The 15,328-nt window shown below is 40.8% G+C and overlaps 1 protein-coding gene across 4 annotated transcripts in view; it reads right to left on the reverse strand.

Moving 5' to 3' along the window:
* Positions 1–2,335: 2,335 nt before the first annotated feature.
* Positions 2,336–15,328, reverse strand: part of LOC132405307 (regulator of G-protein signaling 14-like) — a 123,555-nt gene continuing 110,562 nt past the window's right edge. For 3 of the 4 annotated variants that reach the window (XM_059990011.1, XM_059990010.1, XM_059990008.1), the window contains exons 13-15: positions 11,977–12,023; positions 11,093–11,237; positions 2,336–6,010 (exon numbers count right to left, since the gene is read on the reverse strand). In XM_059990011.1, the coding sequence (XP_059845994.1) occupies positions 5,703–6,010; positions 11,093–11,237; positions 11,977–12,023 (500 nt within the window). In that variant the 3' untranslated portion in view covers positions 2,336–5,702. The remainder of the gene's footprint in view (positions 6,011–11,092; positions 11,238–11,976; positions 12,024–15,328) is intronic. The other variant, XM_059990009.1, reaches the window with a different exon arrangement.

The following is a 15,328-nucleotide window of genomic DNA, read 5'->3' on the forward strand; positions in this document are numbered from 1 at the left end:
CTGTTTTCCCGTTGGATCATCTCTGCTGTAGAGATCTTCATTAGGGAGAATACGTCAAGAGGACTGTCCTCTTTTGTAAATTTTTCAGGTATTTCCTTTGCCAAGGGTAAACTGGACAATCCATCAGCATTTCCATGATTAGTCATCTTCTTGAATTTGACCTTGTAATTTTGTTCCCCAAGAAACTGCCCATCTGTGCATTCATGCTGCTGCTGTTAGTGAACATCCTTCCGTGGATGGAAAATGGACACTGGTATTGGATGATCAATACTCTCTTCCATACAGGTACTGGTTGAAACACTTGTAGCACCTGGTCCACAGCTTTCTGCCCAAATTCAGGTATGGATATTACTTCAAAATTAAGCCTATCATCGTGATAAAGCCCTTTGAAAGGGTTTGTTGGTGAGAAACATTTTAGACTCTTCTTCCATCTGTGGGTTGGTCTCAGCTAAGTCCACTTTGCTGAAGTGTTTCCCTCCAGAATGTTTTGCAAAGATATCCTCTATCCCAGGGTAGAGGATCTACATCCAGTACTGGGTTGATGGTGACCTTAAATCACCAGAGATCCAATCTTCTTGGGAACTGGGACCATTGGCATTGCCCATGGGCTCCACTCAACCTTGGAAAGAATTACTTCAGCCTCCATATGATCTAGTCTACTAGACGTAAGTATAATGAACCATCCATGATAAAATATTTGTGTAAAGTATTTGTGTATCCATGATAAAGCTTTGGAAAACATTGCCTTTGCATTTTCATTTAATACTATTTTACCTTTGATATGTTTTGAGTTTTCCAATTCCATCTCTGAACACTGCTGTGGCATTATTCAGTACTTTCTTAATTTGTTTTCATTTGACATTATTGCAGGAGATGAGGCATGCAAATAGTGCATGAATCTCCAATCAATTTGTAGTTGTCTCAGCCAAGCACACCCACAATGCTGGCCCTCCTATTCTGGCCACATACAAGCCCATTGTGGCCTACTGCTTGTTGTACTTCACTGTTACGAATGTCATACCCACAGGGTTATCTTTTCTCAATACAAGTTCTCAGGTGGAAATCTGCAGGCTTCAAGCCAGTCACTTTGAAATACTGCTCAAACTAATTTTGTGGGATGACTGAAACAGCCAAGCAAGGTTCATTTCTATTTTAGTTAATTTGTCTTTCACTTCTGGTGATCCTGAAAGACCCATATTGCTTGTTTATTGCTAGTTTTCACATTGTAAATCTGAAGGCTACTCACATCACTGTCAGATTTTTCATCAGCAGCATGTAGATTAGTGCTCTTTTTGAAATTGCAATTTGACCTTTTATTTTCCTCTCTTCCCTGTGTAGTACATTTATTTTTGTCTACTCAACACAATCTTTGTATGTGTTCTACTTATTTGCATTTTCTGCAAGTTCCATCTTTAAACCTGCATTGGTCTTGTGTATGTGAGGCCCCTGCCACAAATAATAACACAATTTCTTTGGCTGAGCAGGCTTCTTTTTGGATATTACAATTTTGTTCATGTTCACTTTCATTCATGACTGCAATTCAATTGTGCCTCTGGCTGCTTTTCCAACGATACAGCAGTTTTGACTGCTCTTTTACATGTGAGTTCTGCTTCAGTTGGGAGCTGTTTTTGAATGTTTTATGTAAGATTCCACAAACTAAACAATCTCTCAGTGCATTATTAAGTCAATCACCGAACTGATAATGGTCAAACAATCTCTTCAGTTCAGCCACAAATGCTAAAATGAACTTCCCTTCTTCTTGATTCCACTTATGAAACCTAAAATATTCTGCAATCAACAATGTTCCTGCATTACTTTCACAATAGTAGCAAGGTTCATTTTGGCTGGTTTGGTTGAAGCAGTCAAACTTCTATGCAAACTGTAAGCCTTTCCACCCAATGCACTCAGCATAACTGGCACTCACTTTCAATTGGTTATTTCATTTTCTTCAACATTCGTTTTTCAATATTGTATATTCGCTCAGTATACAATATCCAGTTACCTCGGGTAATTGAATGTGTCGAACTTTCTGATGTAGCCAGCCATTTGGGCTTTATTTTTATTTTTGATTATTATCACCTGGCACTCATTGCATATGAACCCCTGAATTTTGTCCATTTTCTGCTTTTCTTTTAACTCCACTGTCTTTCCTTTCCCCTTCGGAAGAAATAAATGTGTTCTGCTTTTTTTAAAAAAATGCAAATGTTGCACTGCACTCCAATAGGTAGGGAGTTGTCTTGGGTTCATTTTAATACTTTCTCATCGCCAATGTTTTTGTTTGTAACTCCAGGAATTAATTGAAATAAAAACACGGGCGAGCCAGGGATGACTCATGCCTAGTATCATTTTTTTTTACTTTAAGTGAGGTTTATGATGTGGCAGTTTAATGATGTATGCTATTCACATTCTTTTACAGAGAGCTCATAAAGAACCATGCAACAACCAGGAATGTTCAACAAAACAATATATGTACAATATTACTCACATATTGCTTAAGTATTAAATATACAACTCTAAACTAATCATGGGACAATTAAACTCTAGAGACTGTTGTGTGTGAAAATGCCAGATCAGCTGTTTCTGAGATAGTCAAAACACCAACTATCATTCCATGGTCAAAGTTACTTAACTCGCATTTCTTCCCCACTCTGATGTTTGTTCTGAACAACAACTGTACTTCTTGGCCATATTTGCATGTTTTTATTGAGTTCTTGCCCCATGATTGGCTGATTATATTTGCATTAACATGCAAATACACAGGTGTACCTAATAAAGTGGCCACTGAGTGGAGAAATACTGTAATATTCCACCTTCATATTTGGGGAAATTAGCAATGATGACCATATATTGGTGTCGTCAGTCAAGCCTGCAGCATGGGAATGAATGAAATAAATCTGAAGACTTTGAAAAATGGAAATGTTGGGCAATGATCTCTCTCTCTCTCTCTCTCACACACACACACACTCACACACACACATATTTACCATTCACAACCACGCTGCTCCCCACCATCTTACTTTACAGAGAATAATTCTGTGAAATTTCTATCCTTCTTTGCTTCTTCCCCTTCTGCTCTCATTTGGACACTATGATCAAGTGAGTAGGGAGCTAACTGAAAAAGAACATAACAATGTAAAGAGAGAAACTAGATGGAGGGGGTTCAACCCATTCATGTCAATTCTGCAAATCAGTAAGATTTTTGCTCATCTATTATTTCCATGCACTAACCCCATTCTGTTGATTACCCGGACATAAAAACATAATTGTCTGGTTTTCAATGTGACCTGGATGAGGAAGTGGAAGGATGGGTTAGTAAGTTTGCTGATGACACAAAGGTTGGAGGTGTTGTGGATAGTGTGGAGGGCTGTCAGAGGTTACAGTGGGACATTGATAGGATGCAAAACTGGGCTGAGAAGTGGCAGATGGAGTTCAACCCAGATAAGTGTGAAGTGGTTCATTTTGGTCGGTCAAATATGATGGCAAAATATAGTATTAATGGTAAGACTCTTGGCAGTGTGGAGGATCAGAGGGATCTTGGAGTCTGAGTCCATAGGACGCTCAAAGCTGCTGCGCAGGTTGACTCTGTGGTTAAAAGGTCATCTAGTGTATTGGCCTTCATCAATCGTGGAATTGAATTTAGGAGCCGAGAGGTAATGTTGCAGCTATATAGGACCCTGGTCAGACCCCACTTGGAGTACTGTGCTCAGTTCTGGTCGCCTCACTACAGGAAGGATGTGGAACCCTTAAAAAGGGTGCAGAGGAGATTTACAAGGATGTTTCCTGGATTGGGGAGCATGCCTTATGAGAATAGGTTGTGTGAACTTGGCCTTTTCTCTTTGGAGCGAAGGAGGTTGAGAGGTGACCTGATAGAGGTGTATAAGATCATGAGAGGCATTGGTCATTTGGAGAGCCAGAGGCTTTTTCCCAGGGCTGAAATGGTTGCCACAAGAGGGCGCAGGGTTTAAGGTGCTTGGGACTAGGTACAGAGGAGATGTCAGTGGTAAGTTTTTTACTCAGAGAGTGGTGAGTGCATGGAATGGGTTGTCGGCAATGGTGGTGGAGGCGGATACAATAGGGTCTTTTAAGAGACTGTTAGATAGGTACATAGAGCTTAGAAAAATAGAGGGCTATAGGTAAGCCTAGTAATTTCTGAGGTAGGGGCATGTTCAGCACAACTTTGTGGGCCCAGGGGCCTGTATTGTGCTGTAGGTTTTCTATGTTTCTATGTATCCTATTAACAACTCATTACCTTAATAATTATAATTGAAGGCCATTGAGTATATTGTGCTCATGCCATTTCCCAACACAGCAATTCCATCAAATCCATCCCCTTTCTTACTATCCATAACCCTGAACCTTATTCTCTCTCTCTTGCCCATCAACTCCCCTTTGATACCTGTCATTTCTTGATAACTAAAGAGTAACTCACAGTGGGAAGTTAAACTAACAGAATATCTTTGGGGAATTGTGCATCTCAAGTCTCTATTTAACCCAGCCACTCAAGACTGAAACAATTTGTCAAAATTATTCATACAAACTCATACCTATACTAGGCCTAGGAATATAATCAAGTTATTTCTTAAGTTTATATGCAAAGCTACTGCATGTAAAGAACTGATAAATGATATGATGGACACAATAGTCTGTTTCTGTATGACTAATATTTAAAGATATTTTGCAAGAATTGAAAATAAAGTTAGTATTGATTCAAAGTATAAACATGTTCTTTTCAGATCAGTATATAGCATAATTCTTCAAAAGAAGCCATCTGAAATCATCCTACAACAGGCTAATGTTCCTCTAGGGTTGGGACATTTTTTGGATTATATCTACAATTAAATGACTTCTTTGTCAACAGGGATTTTCTTGTATTTTAGACACAAACAGGCTAGGAACCACAGTAGCACATAACATTAACACTCCACAAATGACATGATTTTATTATTGTCTGAAGAATCAGTGTTGCAAGCTACCATAACCTCAGGCCTGGAAGTGGACAAGTGCAATTCCCTGAGAGTCACATTCTTTAACCGGTTTGCAAACCGAAAGTACACAAAAACTCAACAATGGTGAATGATACAGTATATGTAAACAAATTAGAAATTCAATAAATACATATCTTGACTGAAGTCACTTTGAAGGGATCCACAAAATGTTTAGAATTATCAGTCAAGAGTCCTCATTTTGGTCCCAGTACCCAGTACTAAAAGCTGACCTTCTCCAACAATGTGCACTCCTTTTGCTGTGAAAAGTTTGGAAGTTCTGTATAAATCAGATCGGTCCTCTGAGCCCAGCTTATTCCAGTCCAAGATCTCAATAGCATCCGCTGGATGTTTACGTCATGAAACAAGCATCCTTCATTAAGTATGGCTTATTTTGATTCAGTATTCTCTATTCTCTTCTCACAGCTTGAATGAGTTAAAGTGCTTTGAACGTAGAAACATAGAACTGTACAGAAGAAGAGGTATTCACAACCTGAATGGGAGGTTGTGATGAAGGCTTCAGCAATGCTGTTCATTGTGACATGGGGCTGGGAGGGGTGTGGCAATAATTGTTTGTTCCCCTGGTTTGACAGCCATTGTCCCACTATTGATAGAGGGAATAGGCAGAGGTCAGGCACCTGGTGTAAGACGGCCCTTCTTTGCAATGACCTTTGCTAGCCACACGCACATGCACACACACACACACACACACTTCTCTGATCAGAAGTTTGTCTGGGTGTCTGTCGAATCTCCCAGGTATATGTCCTGTGAAGTGGATGTTGTTGGAGGTGGCTTCTCACCGGAAACACCAGGGGTTTGATCACTCTCAGCTGCACCTTCCTCAGGCTGAGTTAGATCTCCAGCACACTTTTCTTTCCCTGCTTCTGATTCAGGTGGCTGAAGGCAGATCTCAGCTATCTCTTCAGGAAGCTGCAGAAAGTCTGGAAGCACCAAGTCTTCCTTTTTCAGAAGGCCACGCTGATCATTGACACGGCAACTTTGTGCTTTTGATAACATCTCAAACAATGCTGTAACAAGAAGACAGAAAGTGCCATTACACCATAACTCTACAGTGGAAGTTATTCTCTGCACCTCCATTCTATCACCTCATTAAGGAGGGCAAATGAACAGTAATTAGGAATCCATCCCATAATGACTTTAGATTTGGGATGCTGTCCAGATGTTATATCACTCTAGGTGCTAATGATAGATCTTCTTCACATCTCCACACTTTTCTTGTTCAGTACCACCCAAGCCTATGTTAGATGTTTCTGACACCAACTGATCGGACTACAATTCCCAAGCTAGTCTATCCTTGTCCCTTTATTCCTGCAGCTTTGACATTCTTTGGAATCGCATTTCCAAGGTTGTTGAACCATATTCTGTTAGTTTGCAGGACATTTTCCTCTGCCAGTCGTCTTACATTTGATCACCTGACATATTTGCTCACCTAGCAATTGGTCATTAATGGCAATTGAAAGCCACCTAGTCCTTCACACTTCAGAAACAGTTCTACCCACCATAGGCACCATCTGGTGTGGAGAGGCCACTGCACAGGATTGGAAAAAGCTGCAGAAAATTGTAACCTCATCCAGCTTCATCATGGACATCAGTCTCTTAATCATTGAAGACACTTTGAAAAGGTGATTCCTCAGAAAGGCAGCATCCATCATTAAGGACCCACTCATACCCTCTTCTCATTACTACCATCAAAGAGGAGGTACAGGAACATTAAGACACACACTCAAAGTTCAAAGTAAATTTATCATCAAACTACATATATGTCATCAATGAACTGACCTCAACTGTTTCCTGTTGCAGAGAATTCCACAGATTCACCACTCTCTGTGTAAAGAAGTTTTTCCTCATCTCGGTCCTAAAAGGCTTCCCCTTTATCCTTAAACTGTGGCCCCTCGTTCTGGACCTCCCCAACATCGGAAACAATCTTCCTGCATCTAGCCTGTCCAATCCCTTTAGAATTTTATACGTTTCAATAAGATCCCCCCTCAATCTTCTAAATTCCAGTGAGTATAAGCCTAGTCGATCCAGTCTTTCTTCATATGAAAGTCCTGCCATCCCAGGAATCAATCTGGTGAACCTTCTCCGTACTCCCTCTATGGCAAGAATGTCTTTCCTCAGATTAGGGGACCAAAACTGCACACAATATTCTAGGTACGGTCTCACCAAGGCCTTGTACCACTGCAGTAGAACCTCCCTGCTCCTGTACTCAAATCCTTTTGCTATGAATGCCAACATACCATTTGCCTTTTTCATCGCCTGCTGTACCTGCATGCCCACCTTCAATAACTGGTGTACAAAGACACCCAGGTCTCGTTGCACCTCCCCATTTCCTAATCGGCCACCGTTCAGATAATAATCTGTTTTCCTGTTCTTGCAACCAAAGTGGATAACATCACATTTATCCACATTAAATTGCATCTGCCATGAATTTGCCCACTCACCTAACCTATCCAAGTCACCCTGCATCCTCCTAGCATCCTCCTCACAGCTAACACCGCCGCCTAGTTTCGTGTCATCCATAAACTTGGAGATGCTGCATTTAATTCCCTCGTCTAAATCATTAATATATATTGTAAACAACTGGGGTCCCAGCTCTGAGCCTTGCGGTACCCCACTAGCCACTGCCTGCCATTCTGAAAGGGTCCCGTTTACTCCCACTCTTTGCTTCCTGTCTGCCAACCAATTCTCTATCCACATCAATACCATACCCCCAATACCGTATGCTTTAAGTTTGCACACTAATCTCCTGTGTGGGACCTTATCAAAAACCTTTTGAAAATCTAAATATACCACATCCACTGGCTCTCCCCTATCCACTCTACTAGTTACATCTTCAAAAAATACTATAAGATTCGTCAGACATGATTTACCTTTCACAAATCCATGCTGACTTTGTTCAATGATTTCACCTCTTTCTAAATGTGCTGTTATCACATCTTTGATAACCGACTCTAGCATCTTCCCCACCACCGATGTCAGACTAACCGGTCTATAATTCCCCGGTTTCTCTCTCCCTCCTTTTTTAAAAAGTGGGGTTACATTAGCCACCCTCCAATCCTCAGGAACTAATCCAGAATCTAAGGAGTTTTGAAAAATTATCACTAATGCATCCATTATTTCTTGGGCTACTTCCTTAAGCACTCTGGGATGCAAACCATCTGGCCCTGGGGATTTATCTGCCTTTAATCCCTTCAATTTACCTAACACCACTTCCCTACCAACATATATTTCCCTCAGTTCCTCCATCTCACTCGACCCTCGGTCCCTTACTATTTCTGGAAGATTATTTATGTCCTCCTTAGTGAAGACAGAACCAAAGTAGTTATTCAATTGGTCTGCCATGTCCTTGTTCCCTCTGATCAATTCACCTGTTTCTGACTGTAAGGCACCTACATTTGTCTTGACAAATCTTTTTCTTTTCACAAGCCCTTTGTCCTCCTCTGCTGGTCTCTGAATTTCTCCCAATCCTCAGGTGTGCTGCTTTTTTTTTGCAAATTTATATGTTTCTTCTTTGGACTTGATACTATCCCTAATTTCCCTTGTCAGCCATGGGTGCACTACCTTCCCTGGTTTATTCTTTTGCCAAACTGGGATGAACAATTGTTGCAGTTCATCCATGCGATCTTTAAATGCTCGCCATTGCATATCCACCATCAACCCTTTAAGTATCATTTGCCAGTCTATCTTAGCTAATTCACATCTCATACCTTCAAAGTTACCCTTTTTTAAGTTCAGAACCTTTGTTTCTGAATTAACTATGTCACCCTCCATCTTAATGAAGAATTCCACCATATTATGGTCACTCTTACGCAAGGGACCTCGCACGACAAGATTGCTAACTAACCCTTCCTCGTTGCTCAATACCCAATCTAGAATGGCCTTCTCTCTAGTTGGTTTAGAAAACCATCCCGCATACATTCCAAGAAATCCTCTCCCTCAGCACCCTTACCAGTTTGGATCACCCAATCTATATGTAGATTGAAGTCACCCATTATAACTACTGTTCCCTTATTGCACGGATTTCTAATTTCCTGTTTAATGCCATCCCCAACCTCACTATTACTGTTAGGTGGCCTGTAACCAACTCCCACCAGCGTTTTCTGCCCCTTAAAGTTATGCAGCTCGACCCATATCCTCCAGCTAATGTCCTTCCTTTCTATTGCGTTAATCTCCTCTCTAACCAGCAATGCTACCCCACCTCCTTTTCTTTCCTGTCTATCCCTCCTGAATATTGAATATCCCTGGATGTTGAGCTCCCATCCTTGGGCACCCTGGAGCCATGTCTCTGTGATCCCAACTATATCACATTTATTGTTAACAATCTGCACATTCAATTCATCCACCTTGTTACAAATGCTCCTCTCATTGACACACAAAGCCTTCAGGCTTGTTTTTACAACACTCTTCGCCCTTATACAATTATGTTGAAAAGTGGCTCTTTTTGCTTTTTGCCCTGGATTTGCCTGCCTCCCACTTTTACTTTTCATCTTATTACTTTTTGATTCTACCCTCATTTTACACCCCTCTGTCTCTCTGCAGTAGTGCAGTGACAGCAGGAAAACTGGAGTGAATCCACTCAATGTTTGAGGAACAGTTTCTTCCCCTCCACTATAAGATTTCTGAATGGACAATGAATCCATGAATACGACCTCTTTTTGCACTGCATATGTATTTTTTTACAAATACTTCGTATTTTAGTTTATAGTTTTTTATTATTATGTATTGCAATATACTACTGCCACAAAACAAAAAGAATCACAACGTACACCAATGATGCTAATCCTGATTCGGATTCATTTAGTGAATGTGCATGGGTCAGGGCTGCTATAGGACACCCTGGATCAGGATGTTCTACTGCCCTGCAGCGAGAGTAAATTTATTCCCTCAGATCACCCAAGGCAGAGCTGTAGAGTTTATTAGAAGCATAGAGGTTCTGAGACGGAAGGTAGTCTTTCAGCCCTGTGAATCCAATCCAGTTGCTGATAAAACCAATCCTATCCCACAGTTGATTTCCATAGCCCTGAAAATTCTCCTCTCTTAGATGCCCAACTATTGCTCATTTGAACAGAGTGACTGATACAGTTTCCAACACCCTTACAAGTAGTGAACTTCAGATTACACATACACCCTGAATGAAAGTTTCTTTTTTTTCTTATTCATCCCTCCTCACCACCACTACCACCTCTTCCAAACTTGCTTCACTCACCCATTGTATCTTCTACCCAAAAGTCTAAATTCATGCTGATTTGAAAGGTGCTGCTACCTCATTGTCTCATCGCGGCTATCAATCTCCAATGGTAATTATTGGTTTGAGAATGCCATCAGCCTGAAAATTTCACCTCTCCCTGACATTTTTGAATGGCCACTGAAATGTGATCCTTAGTTCTGTGACTGTGAGGTGCTCTTCTCCTGGAAGTACAACCCAAAACATTCTTGGCCATCACCCTGCTTTGCAGCGACTCCAACTATCTGGAGCTCTGAGCTTGGTCAGAGTCCATTTGGAATGACGGATGTGCCTCAGAGGACTTGGAATATATCAGGAATTTTCACATGGCACAACAATTGCAAACAAAGTCCTTTATTGCACACCTTGATGTAAGGAACCTTATATTTCTTCTTTTTTCCTACTTAGATATATGACTATGAATTTGTTATTCTGATCAGATTACATCATCTTTTTGTAAGCTTAATTTCATAGTTTAAGCTACGTCCAAGTTAATGATTAATTAATGGTTCCTTTCATATGACTCATCTTTTAAAGCCAGGCAGTACCTCTGATTCTGCTTCAGCGAATCCCCTTGTTATCCGATCTCTTTTGTTTCTGAATTTTGTGGTAACTGCGCTCTATGGATATTTAATCTTTGATTCTGAATAAGTGCAGGTTTGTTCTGCAAGGATGATGACATTAATTTATTCAGATTGCCAGTCCCCAGCTATTCTTCCTAAAAACTATCCACCTGGCACAATGCCAAAAAATTCCCTAAAATCCATGTCTTCAAACTGTGCTTTCAATCCTTTATTGTTCCTGTCCTGGAGATCAGGTCATACGCCACTTCCTTCTGCTCAATGCAACTATATTCAGGACTTACCTTCTACATCATACGTCTTTCGATATATTTCCTTTCTTGCTTCACATTCCTTGTCTCTGCTTCTTCTATTGGGCTGCGAGTTCAAACGCACAGAGAGTCTGTCTGACGATTTGTTTTCACTTACGGGAGATTCCTGCTGTTTCTGCTGATAGAAATAGTTAGACAAATCAAACTTCTGCTTTCTCTTAATTCATCATTACTCCTCCATTCCAGTGAAATGATATGTCATCTTAACATCCCCAAAAGTCAATTCAGCATTCTTTCATTCTGGGTATGGTTTCAGCTCATCTGGGGTTTTGAAGCAAATATAGTGCTACAACAAATGTATTCAGCAGAATTCTAACTCACACCAGGTTCCCCTCACCCACTGCAACAGAGACATATCTACTATATTCACTGTATGTGCATAGTTTGCATTTTTAAATGTTGGTCAGTCCTTGTTATGTAACATCTTCTTCCTACCTCCATTTCTCCCAGTCTCATTTGTTCCAATATTGACAGCGATAGTACTTACTTTCAATGATGTGAACTCTAACTTCCACCCAAATAATTTGTCCTTCTATTTGTACATCCCCTTTATTAAGACACTTCAAAAAAACTGTCTGTGTTTCTGTGTCAAACTTTGTCTATTATCTGTACTGTGCTGTGTGCTGTTGTTAATGTGTATTGCTCCTTGGCCCCAGGGGAAAACTGTTTCATTTGGCTAGGTTCATGTCGAGTTGAATGATAGTTAAACTTGAACTTGAACTTTGTATTTTGCTGCTCTAAGGCATTATATAAATATGTGTTGGTGTTGTCTACAAATACCGAAGTATGTTGGGTGAACAGCACAATATGGCCTAAATCATGTTTGAAGTGGGGATGCTAAATGATATTGCACTTACAAGGTTTGCAGATGATTGCTTTGAATTCACTTTCCCCTGTGCAGTATCTGTAAACAATGAAAATGTCACTGGTGGTTAGAAAGTATTCAGCAGGATTATGTCAAATCCAGAAATTCAAATCCAAAGTAAATCTATTATCAAAGTATATGCAAGGCCATAAGACATAAGAGCAGAATTGGGCCATTCAGCCCATCGAGTCTGCTCTGCCATTCCACCCCGGATCCCACTCAACCTCATACACCTGCCTTCTCGCCATATCCTTTGATGCTCTGACCGATCAGGAAATGACCATCGCCCGCCTTATGTATACCCACGGACATGGCCTCTACAGATTCACTACTCTCTGGCTAAAAAAAAAATCCTCCTTAGTGCTGTTCTAAAGGGTCGCCCCTCCACTATGAGGCTGAGCACTCTAGTTCTGGATGCCCCCACCATAGGAAACATTTTCTCCACAACCACCCTATCTAGTCCTTTCAGCATTTGGTAGGTTTCAATGAGATCCCTTTGGCATTTTTCTAAATTCCAGTGAATACAGGCCCAAAGCTTCCAAATGCTCCTCATATGTTAACTCCTTTATTCCAGGTATCATCCTCATGAGCCTCCTCTGGATTCTCTCCAACGTCAACCCAACCTTTCTGAGGTATGGGGCCCAAAACTGTTGATAATACGGTTTCACTACATAAAACCCTGAGATTCATTTTCTAGTAGGCATTCACAAGAAACAAGCACAATAGAATCGATGACAGACCACTCCCACCAGGATGGCCAAACAAGTATGCAAAAGACAAGAAACTGCAAATATGAAAAGGAAAACATAAACAATAATAATAAATAGATAAATAAATAGCAATCAATAAAAAATACATAAATAAATAAATAGCAATAAATAGCAAGAACATGAGATGAAGAGTTACTTCTCATCTACCAAGGCTCCATTGAATATCATTCTCTTGAATCTCAGTGGCCAAGAGTAGAGGCAGCACATAGGATTTTGGAAATAATTTGGAAGATGTGGAGCTTGGGGTGGTTGATGGGTGGGTTGAGCTGTTCTCTAATTCTGGCAATCTACTTGCAAATGTTTTGTCACCATGTCTCCTTGCATGACAACAAAATATTTGCAAGTAAATTGCCAAGACTGGTGAATAACTCAACCCAATGACATAGGATGTTGCCTGACGGGAGAGATTTTTGATCATGATGTGCTTTGCCTGAGCATAACTCTGTAAATCATCAGTCTGATTCTCTGAGGAGAAATAAATAATTAAAAGGTTACCATTAGACACAGGAACAGAATTAGGCCATTTGGTGCATCAAGTCTGCTCTGCCAGTCCATCATGGTTGATCCATTTTTTCGCTCTGCCCCAACCTCTTATATCCCTGTATGCCCTGACTAATCAAGAATCCATCAATCTCTGCCTTAAATATATATGAAGACTTGGCCTCCACAGCTGCCTGTGACAAAAAAAATCCACAGATTCTTCACTCTCTGGCTAAAGAAATTACTCCTCATCTCAATTCTAAAAGGATAACCCTCTATTTTGAGGCTGTGTCATCTGGGCTTAGGGCTTAGACACTCTCACCAGAGGAAACATCTTCTCTACATCTACTCTATCAAGGCCTTTCACCATTCTTTTTTTTAGGTCAGCCCATCATTCTAAATTCCGGTGAATACAGACCCAAAGTCATCAAACATTCTTCATATGACAAGCCATTTATTCCCAGAATCATTTTTGTGAAATTCCTTTGATCCCTCTCCAGCTTTAGTACACCCCTTCTAAGATTAGGGGCCCAAAACTACTTACAATACTCCCACATGAGGTCTCACCAGTGCTTATAAAGACTCAACATTACATCCTTGCTTTTATATTCCAGTCCTCTTGAAATGAATGCAAACATTGCATTTGTCTTCCTCACCACAGACTCAATATGCAAATTAACCTTTGAGGAATTCTGCACAAGGACTCCCAAATTCAATGTATTTTCTCTCCATTTAGAGAATAGCCAACCCTTTCATTTCTTCTACCAAAGTGCATGACCATACATTTGATAAGGTCCCACATAGGAGATTGGTGGGTAAAATCAAAGCTCAGGGCATTGGGGGAAGACATTGACATGGATAGAAAACTGGTTGGCAGATAGAAAGCAAAGGGTAGCGGTGAATGGGTGTTTCTCGGAATGGCAGGTGGTGACTAGTGGGGTGCCACAGGGCTCGGTATTGGGACTACAGCTGTTTACAATTTAAGTCAATGATTTAGATGAAGGCATTGAGAATAACATCAGTAAGTTTGCTGATGATACTAAGCTGGGTGGCAGTGTGACATGTGATGAGGATGTTAGGAGAATTCAGGGTGACTTGGATAGGCTGGGTGAGCGGGCAGATACTTGGCAGATGATGTTTAATGTGAATAAGTGTGAGGTTATCCACTTTGGGAGTAAGAACAGGAAGGCAGATTATTATCTGAATGGTGTAGAGTTAGGTAAGGGAGAAATACAAAGAGATCTAGGAGTCCTTGTTCATCAGTCACTGAAGGTGAATGAGCAAGTGCAGCAGGCAGTGAAGAAGGCTAATGGAATGTTGGCCTTTATTACAAAGGGAATTGAGTACAAGAGCAAGGAAATCCTTTTGCATTTGTACAGGGCCCTGGTGAGACCACACCTGGAGTATTGTGTACAGTTTTGGTCTCCAGGGTGAAAGAAGGACATCCTGCCTGTAGAGGAAGTGCAGCATAGATTCACAAGGTTAATTCCTGGGATGTCAGGACTGTCTTACGCAGAGAGGTTAGAGAGACTGGGCTTGTACACGCTGGAATTAAGGAGATTGAGAGGGGATCTGATTGCAACATATAAGATTATTAAGGGATTGGACAAGATAGAGGCAGGAAATATGTTCCAGATGCTGGGAGAGTCCAGTACCAGAGGGCATGGTTTGAGAATAAGGGGTAGGTCATTTAGGACAGAGTTAAAGAAAAACTTCTTCTCCCAGAGAGTTGTGGGGGTCTGGAATGCACTGCCTCGGAAGGTAGTGGAGACCAATTCTCTGGATGCTTTCAAGAAGGAGCTAGATAGGTATGTTATGGATAGGGGAATCAAGGGATATGGGGACAAGGCAGGAACTGGGTATTGATAGTAGCTGATCAGCCATGATCTCAAAATGGCAGTGCAGGCTCGAAGGGCCAAATGGTCTACTTCTGCACCTATTGTCTATTGTCTATTTCATAACACATGTATTCCATCTGCCACTTCTTTGCCCATTCTCCTACTCTTTTCTAAATCCTTCTGTAGCCTCCCTATTTCCTGAAAACTACCTGCCCCTCCACCTATCTTTGTATTGTCTGCAAACTTTACAACAAAG

Source organism: Hypanus sabinus, chromosome 15, assembly GCF_030144855.1.
Source record: "Hypanus sabinus isolate sHypSab1 chromosome 15, sHypSab1.hap1, whole genome shotgun sequence".
NCBI classification, from domain to species: Eukaryota; Metazoa; Chordata; class Chondrichthyes; order Myliobatiformes; family Dasyatidae; genus Hypanus; species Hypanus sabinus.